The sequence below is a fragment of the Nuphar pumila genome, unplaced genomic scaffold (assembly GCF_984573655.1).
Source record: "Nuphar pumila unplaced genomic scaffold, dmNupPumi1.hap1.1 HAP1_SCAFFOLD_1873, whole genome shotgun sequence".
In the NCBI taxonomy this organism is placed as follows: domain Eukaryota; kingdom Viridiplantae; phylum Streptophyta; class Magnoliopsida; order Nymphaeales; family Nymphaeaceae; genus Nuphar; species Nuphar pumila.
In genome coordinates this window covers 3,667-12,326 of record NW_028323779.1, presented here as the reverse complement: position 1 = coordinate 12,326, position 8,660 = coordinate 3,667, and the positions used below count along the sequence as shown (strand labels likewise).

The 8,660-nt window shown below is 56.7% G+C and overlaps 2 protein-coding genes across 2 annotated transcripts; one reads left to right on the top strand and one right to left on the bottom strand.

Moving 5' to 3' along the window:
* Positions 1-412: 412 nt before the first annotated feature.
* Positions 413-1,945, top strand: LOC149809015 (uncharacterized). Its single transcript, XM_089995040.1, has one exon. The coding sequence runs from the start codon at positions 413-415 to the stop codon at positions 1,943-1,945; it is 1,533 nt and encodes a 510-aa protein (XP_089851166.1).
* A 1,705-nt stretch (positions 1,946-3,650) lies between these two features.
* Positions 3,651-6,888, bottom strand: LOC149809014 (putative alpha-amylase 2). The gene is made up of 5 exons (XM_089995039.1): positions 6,490-6,888; positions 4,984-5,688; positions 4,419-4,721; positions 3,852-4,013; positions 3,651-3,752 (listed from the first exon to the last, which is right to left on the bottom strand). Exons 1-5 carry the CDS (start codon positions 6,886-6,888, stop codon positions 3,651-3,653), a joined length of 1,671 nt encoding a protein of 556 aa, XP_089851165.1.
* Between the last annotated feature and the right edge of the window lie 1,772 nt (positions 6,889-8,660).

Sequence of the window (8,660 nt, the reverse complement as noted above, 5' to 3'; positions counted from 1 at the left end):
ACGTCCGTCAGGCAGCAACAGCGCCGCGCGTCACCAGCGCCATTGACGTGCGGACGTGGCCGACCGCCGAGCACACCGGCCGCGCGCTCACGCACAGGCGCCTTGCGCGCCGTCAACCACCAAACGCCAGCCCGCCGCCCTACCGCGCGTATCGTAATTCCGCAAACAGTGCCGACGGCCGTCCGCACGCAGTGGAGCCGCACCTTTGCGTGCGCAGTCAGGAACGTCAACGACAATGTCGAGCGCGCTGACGACTCCCGCTCGTCCGTGGAGGTCTGCGCTGCTTTGGATGTCCTCGCGGACCTTACGCGACGTGCGCTGGCGGACAGCCGCGGGTCAAACGGGCGCAATCGGCGCGCACTGGCCCGCATGGCACGCATACAGGCGGGCGAAGCCCTTGAGGACGAGGACGATGACGAGGTCACGGATGAGCGAGAGGTGGCTATCCCGCGTGTTCGGCGCCGCCAAGCTGTCAGCCGAACAAATCATGGCGTTGCGTATGCTCGCACTCGGCAGTGTGACACGCGCCGCACACATGCTGGCGTCAGCGCCCTTGGCTGATACCCGTCTGCCTGAGGTCATCGCGGCCCTGCGCGAGAAACATCCATTCGCTGAGCCCCCGGCCCCGCTGGAGGACAACACTCCGCCGCTTCGCGTTGACGAGGACACTTTCAAGCGCGCTCTAGAGCGACTCGAGGCCAAACGCGGCTCGGCAGGTGGGCCCACCGGCATGACGTACGAGCACGTGCTAGCTGCGGTGAAAGGCTCATCCGAGGCCTTCAATGCCACCCTAAAATTCATCAACCACATGCTTGCGGGCATACTCCCGCGCCATCCGTCGCTGCTAGACTCGTCCCTCGTGGGCTTGCAAAAGCCCGACGGTGGGGCAAGGCCCATTGCGATAGGGGAGGTGCTATACCGTCTCGCAGGCTTATGCGCAATGACCGCGTGCGAGAAACTTGGTCGTTCACTCGCGCCTCTCCAGGTCGCGGTGGGCGTTTCTGGAGGAGCAGAGGCCCTTGCACACGCCGTCCGCTCAGCGCTAGCGTCCGACTCCGAGGCGGCATTACTGACCGTTGACATGGCAAACGCCTTCAATACAGTGGACCGGTCGGCGCTCTTCAAGGCGGTACAAAAACACGTGCCCTCGTTGTTGGCGTACGTTCAGTGGTCGTACGGCGCCCCTACGAACCTGCATGTTACTGGAGCGCAGGCGGGCACTCCTCCGATTCAGTCATGCATGGGGGTGCGCCAAGGCGACACATTGGCCATGCTGCTCTTTGCCCTTGTGTTGCAACAAATCCTGGAGCGCACCTCAGCAGCGGCGCCCACCGTCGCCACAATGGCGATCGCCGACGACATCAGCCTAGTTGGCAAAGTGGACACGCTGCGTGCCGCGTTTCTCGCGCTCACAGGGGCGCAAGGGGTTGCGAGCGTTGGCTTGCGCGTGCAGCCGCTCGAGTGTGCGCTCACCGCGTGCCCCTCGCCGGCAATTGCGGCGCTGGCGGCAGACCTGGGCATCATGCATTGCCCGGAGGGAATCACGGTATGCGGCACGCCGATCGGCACGGACAGGTACGAGGCAGCGACCCTGGACGCCCGCGCGGACTCCGTTATCGCACAGATTCACAAACTCAGGGCCTTGCCGGTCAGTCTTCAGGCACACTTTGCCTTGCTCCGATCCTCCCTGTCCCTTCGCATGGCGCACCTCATGCGCACGGTGCCGTGGGGCTCCCTGCAACACAGCATTGCGCGAGTGGAGGAAGCCATTACAACGGCCGCTGTTGCGCTTTTTCAGGTGCCTGAAACTGGAGCGCGATCGGTGAGTGCGATTCAACAGCTCAAACTCCCCTTGCGGCACGGCGGATTTGGGCTGCGCGACGCAACGTCGCTTGTCGCAGACGCGGCGCTGGTGGCGGGGCCTCCAAAGCGCAAGCGGTTATGAAGGAAGGCCCGGATGCATGCAAGCCTTTCTCGAGTGTGACAAGGCCGGGGTTGTTGACCGCTTGGCAACGTGTCTTTGATGATGCATCCGAGGCATGCAAATGGGACCAGAGCGCGCGTGACCTGCCAACCGAGTTTGTTGAAGCGGAGCTGCCCGGGTTTCAGAAGTCCGTGTCACGCCTCGTTGGCGATCGCTTGGGCGCGGCCTTCCTCGAAGCTTGCGACACTACCAACGCAGACGGTCGGCGCGCGGCGGCGCGTATCCGCAGTGCGTCCTGTGGACCTGCATCTGCATGGCTAACTGCGCTGCGAACCGCGCCCACTTTGCGCCTTAGCAATGGAGAACTCTTTGCAGCGGGCGTCACCTGCTCGGTCTAGGGGTGACAACAGCGGTGGATGTTCCGCCTTGCCACTGCACCGCCGGCGACTCCACGACGCCGGACCACGCTCTCTTGTGCAACCGCAATGCAGGTGAGGCATCGATGCGCCATAACTACTGGTTTTCGGCCTGGCGCCACGCCATCCACCGTGCGGGCTGCGCGTCTAGCGTGGAACCGCAATACAGCAGCCTTGCAGCTGCGGGGGCGCAGGCGGCTGCTGGTCTTCGTCGCGGGGATATTTTGACTGTCTGGCCTGACGGCCGCGTCCGCGTCATGGACTGCGTTGTTACGCACCCGGTGGCCGCGTCGTTTGTTCGCGATGCCGCAGAGGTTGCCGGATCCGCGGAAGCGAAGGCGGAGCTGCGGGAGCAACGAGCCTTCGATGAGTTTGGGGAGGGCTCCGCTTACGACTTCATCCCACTCGCCGTGGAGTCATTTGGCCGCATGGGCTCCGCCGCCTCGCGTTTCCTTTCGGAGCTTGGCGACTTGGCGGCAGGGGGGGGGAACCGGGTGTCCAAGGCTGCCTTCGTACGTGGCGTGCGTCGGGAGCTCAGCTGTGCTTTGTGCAAGGGCAACGCGCGCATGTACTACAAGTCCCTCTCTCGTATCGCCGTGAACGTCGGCTCGGACTTCCATGCAGGGTGTGATGCACCGCAGGAAGATCCCGGCGTGGCTTAGGTTGTTGGTTTTCTTGTGTGTTTTGTCTTAGTTTGTGACATTGTTTTCAGTGTTAGTTTCTGTGTTTCTTTTTTTTTCCCTGTTTTGCCAGCCCTGTTGCTTGTAACACTACGATGCACATCTAATTATAAGATGTGCAAGCTAACTGCCGGACGCTGATGCTGATGGGGCGCTGATCATGGTCTTGACTTCATTGCCGATTGATTCAGATTGATTTTAAATCATGATTTTAATTCTATCAACGATGACTGTGTTGCCATTAGTAATGGGCTATACTCTGCACATGGCAGAGAAGACAGATGTCAGGTAGGATGATGATGTAGGTTCGTTTATGACAGGCTTGCTTGTTCCGATTACTGACGTTCAATGAGCTGTATCACTTCGAATGTGCTGTCCTTGTTGCTTGGTGTCTACTTCCTGCCTTATCTTTGTGATGTAGTGATGTAGGTTCGCTTTACAACACTACCGGATCCACTTGGCAACTTCAACTACTACCTTCACCTGCGGCAAGCATACCTGGACCAGCCCGCCTATATGGTTCAGCAACCCCCAGACCCCAAGAAACCCTTGCAAAATGCAAGGCTTTCCTTATGAAACACCTTTGAATACTCCATAAAAGCACTCCAGGCCCCTATTGGAGAGCATCTTTTACAGAGCATTGTGAAGAGCACCGCAGAGACTGTCACCAGAAGGTGTAGAACGGTTGGGCAAGCCCGCGATGGGTGAAACGTGTCCACAAACATTCATACCCTATGTCAAAAATGGGCCACAAATGGCCAAACAACATGCACAGCAACAATTTTGCCATTGCGAACACTCTGCTCTTGGCTCTGGTTATCAGCTGCCGACCTTCTCCCAGACAGCAAACTGGTAACCCGAGGACGCCAACTTGAATTCACCAAGGCCCATGTTGGCATTGTTAGGAGACCAGTCCCCACTTCCTATCTTCATGGCTACCTTGTCATCGATGGTGGCAGCATAGCAGTCCGCAGTTGCTTTCCGCACCGTGACCTGGACAGCACAACACACTTACACATCAAGATGCCAAGAAACAAGATTTCCAAGCAAAAGCGCATGCAGTATGCAGAGCATGCTCACACGGTAGCATAGACGCTCCCTGTGCATGACTCCAATTGGTTAAAAGCGGAGCGCAAACCACATTCCAGCAGCACACATGCTACAGCCTACTTAAGCATCAATTTGAACAATATGAGGCTGCTTTACGCAAATGTCCCGTGCACCATTTCGTCAACATGAGTTGAGATGTTCTTGACAACATCTCCACGCCGCTTTCCAGCGTAACGTGGTCTCCGACTGTATGTTTGAGCAACGTACACTCTTGGCTCTTTCACCAAAGTAACGTGATCTCAGTTACCTGACCCTCAGCATATTCTTGCGAGCGTTGTCGTGGCGCACCTTAGAGCGAGCGTGGATGCCGTTGCGAATGCGGATACTCAACAACTCTTTGATCGTCTCACCCAGCCGGTTCTTGGTAGAGTGATGGTGGTCGTAGAAGATGCAGGGGGTGCCGGGGTGAGTGATGATGTACGCGTAGCCTTCGTGCAAGTGGTTGGAGGGGAAGGGCCAGTGATTTAGCGTTGAACCTGTATCGTGGTTCTCCACAAACGTGATCGCACGGGAGTTCCACATACCCACAAACCCTGGAGGTCGCCCCTGACCATCTACCAGCCGCCAGTACTCCCTCCTCCCGCACGCCTCCTGCAGAGAACCTCACGATGTTGGCAGCTGCGTCATACACGGCGGCTTTACGGCGTTGGTTGCTGCATTCCCCAGTAGGAATTGGAGTTACCGTTGCCCATGTGGATGCGGTAGTGTTGCTAACAGATGCATCATCAGCATCATCCTTAGGCTATCGATGCAATATGTCCTGGAATGTGGCTTATCAAAGGATTGTCTGAGAAGCCAGCGAAAGAGAGCCAAGTCCGACTGTGGGGCTAGGGGGGGGGCCGGGGAAGCACACCTGAAGGATGCCCTTGGTTGTGAAATCAAAAGCGGCACATGTTCCGCCCGTGGAGTCCACCCAGTTGACCGTGCGCTGCCGGTGTGAGTCCTGGTTGTAGTTCAGGACGCCATCCGTGTACGAACAGGTGTCCCAAAGCTCCCCAAACGCCATCTCCGGGACTGTTGCATCCACATACATCTTTGCAAATTCGCCCGAGTAGCCCTTGACAAAGTCAAAGCGCCAGCCATCAAACCCTACGCGCTTGAGGTAGAGCAGCCACTGCGTGATGTCTTCTCGGACACGCTCGTTCGTGTGGTCGATGTTCGGCGCAGCGGTGTAGTCCTCTCCTGTCTTGTGGTTCCCAGTGCCGCCGTACTCGCGATTGTTCTTGCAGATCGCGCTCATATCCCAGGCAAGGCGGCCTCCGAACCTGTTCCACTTGCCATCGGGCGACTGGTAGTGTGCACAGCGGTGATTGATGACGATATCTGCGATGACCTTCATCCCACACTCCTTGAACACGGAGATGCAGTCGCGAAGCTCCGCTTCGGTGCCGTATTGGCTGTTCAGGTCGTAGAGATCTCTCGGGAGATAGCCCTGCGGTGAGACTGCGTCGGAGGGGGGGGGGAACCACACCGAGGTGTAGCCCGCTGCCGCAAGGTCAGCTGCCTGCGCGGAGAGTACTTTGTACCATTCCTCCTTACAACTCTCCCAGTTGAACGCCTGCGCAGCTGGTACAGCATCAGATTTGGAAGCTCGCGTCGTTTGTGGCGTTTGAACCTTCAACTTTCGCATAAAGAGTCTTAAAGAGTTGCATGACAAACCCCGCGCTTCAGACGCTTGTCGTGGAATGGCATAGTGGAATCGCCTTAAAAAGGCTGTTTATCAATTCTGGAGGTCGTCCGTTTCTTTACCTGTGAGTGCTTTTGTTGTCGATGCAACAACACAACTGTGCACATGGCAGTATGTGAATGCTACGCACGTCCTTGTCGGCAAGCATGCATGGAACGGAGGGTGACATTATTGGAATGTGATTCAGATGATTGCTGCGATGTGGGGTCCAGCATGAGCAATTCGGATCGTACTCGCCCGACTACTTGCACAAGGCCTTTGCGGAACGCTCCCTTTCCTCAGGTTACAGTCCCAAGCAAAGGCTTTCTGTCAGCGCTTTGATGTAGACAAATGGAAAATAAGTGGACACGTAGCTTTATTGACACCGCGTACCGAACACCAGTGATATGCAGCATCGGTCAAAAGGGACAACCTCATGATTGACAGGGCAAAGGACTTTCAATCCAAACGCAGCAGTCACGCATGCGTGGGTGGAGCGAAACGCCTGCAGTAGTCAGAGCAAGGCGTTCAATCGCGACAAAGCACTGAGTTGCTTCGTCGCACTTTCAGTGCTAGGCGCAGAAACTGTCAGGCGTCTAGGTGGAATTCCATGCAATCCTCACACCACGCAAAATGCCTACCTGGCTAGCAGGATTACAATACCTAACTGCACAAGGCGGCATGCAGACGCACCTGGATGATGCGTTCGTGGCCACTACCGGCTGCAGGGCCCGTGGACGTTGAAGGCTTGAGCAAGCCTGTACCAGGGGGCATCATGATCGCGGGCATTGAGGGGGTGGAGGCCTCGGGCTCAGGTGGGGCAGTGACGCCTCCCGGCATGCGCCGCGCCGCCAGAACGGCTTCCATGGCAGCCATCTTGCGCTCGAGGACGGCTGCGGCGTCCTGCCGCGCCTGCGTCTTAGTGGTCATGATGTCCTCGGCCGCGTTGCTAGCTGCGAGCTTCACCAGGGTGCGCTCCAGGCGCACCAGCTCCGCTGCAGCTTCCGCCATCTCAGCTGCTGCTAGCTCCAGCATGGCAGCCTCGCCCTGCACATTACCCCGAGGGGTTTGTAACTGCTTTCCGCGTGTCATCTGTCAAGCAGGTCCCCCTCACGCAGCGTTCTGAGGCCCACCCACTGTGCGGGCAACCAACACAGATCCAATGATCAGGCGGTAATTCAAGCGTTCAATCGGATCCAGAGAGCGCACGACAGTGGGCTGTCGTCGGCACCGACACGCTTGGCACATCTCCAAACACCAGCGACCCCTGGCAGCCTAGCTGGCCAGCAATAACGAGCTTGCGGTTTGTCGTGTTAAGTCATACCGGGGCTGCATTTTGTGTTGCATTCTTGTCATGCTCCGAACGCCACAGCGCCTGACAGATTCTGACATCGCAGAAGGCATCTAGAATGCTCGCCCCATCACATAGGTCCATGTCATCCAAAACAAATGGTCAAGAACTTGCCGTCTAGCACTCGTTGTCTCTAGAAAGAGTCCTGGAGGTGTTAAGAACCGCTTCATCTCAGAGCAGTGATGAAGCATGCTCACGTCACCCAAAGCGAGGTGGCTATGCGAACGCCGAGAGTACTGCGCCATTGATGTACTGCACGACCCAAAGTGCTCCATGAGGTCACAATGAACGCAAGCCGTGAAAATCGCTATGTACGTCTTCACATTCACTGGCTACATCAGATCTGGCTGGCTGTGACAGGCCACTGCATCATTAACAAAAATTGGCTAGTGACATTGCTTTATCGAAGGAAGGGTGGACGAGTTGGAAGAGCTGGTCACACGTGGGTAGTGACACTGCTGTAATCGAACGCTCCAGGCGGACCATCGGGAAGAAGTCCAGGGGGAAGACGCACCAAAGATGGAGAGTCTACGTGCGGCTGACGCAGGCGCTTGACTTCCGCTGCAGCGGACAATGCCGTAGATGGACGGCATTGTGGACTGACTGCTGTAGCGCAACAGGTTCTCGATGTTTGAGCGCAGCTCCGGCATCAGCTCCTCCGGAACCTGCACACGCCAATTGTGACCAAGCCCAGAAGACTGCAACATTGCGCCAAGAAGAAAGTACAAGGAACAACGATCGAGCAGCAAGGCCAGTGCATCCATGGCATGTATAAAAGTGCCTTGGATGTGCGTGGTATCAGCTCAATGAGGCGCAATCTTAAAGCGGAAACCACTGATGCTCTCTGCCAACCAACAGCTCATGGCAAAGGGGAACGCACTGCTTGGCCATCCTTTGTTTGCAACCTGAATTCGTCCGCTATTGATCCTGACTCTGTGGTGAGGATCGATGCTGACAGAACCATCAGGTCCATTGTATTGAACACTCCCGTAAGGCCCATGAGCAGGTTGCCCTGGTCCTTAGCTTTGACCGCCACCACCGTGGCACCGTCCTCGGTTTTGATTTCGATAGATTCTGAGTCCTCCATTGGAGCCTGTGTGCTTGATGATGCCGCCATGACTGGACGGGCCTGCACCAGGTTTGTGAGACAGATAAGACGGATGCAGAATTCATTGCAAAAGCACAATCCTCAATTGAGATGTTAATTTCTTTTGCTTGCGAGTTTCCAATGGGTACATGGTATCACGGTGGTTGATCTCTCGTAAACTGGAAGGGACCACAAACGAGCACATCGCATATGAAGCGTCTCAAGTTAGTGCACCGCAGGCATAGCCCCAGTCAAAAATGGCCTGCCACGCAAGACGTGCGAAAACCACAATATCACATACTTGCAGTACCATGCACATTGACCAGAAGCAACGCCTTCGAGCATGTGCGGCAAGTGACAATGCGAGTCAATCCTGAGAGCTAATGCGCCTTTGTACATGTGCATTTCCTAATTTATATGGCTGCA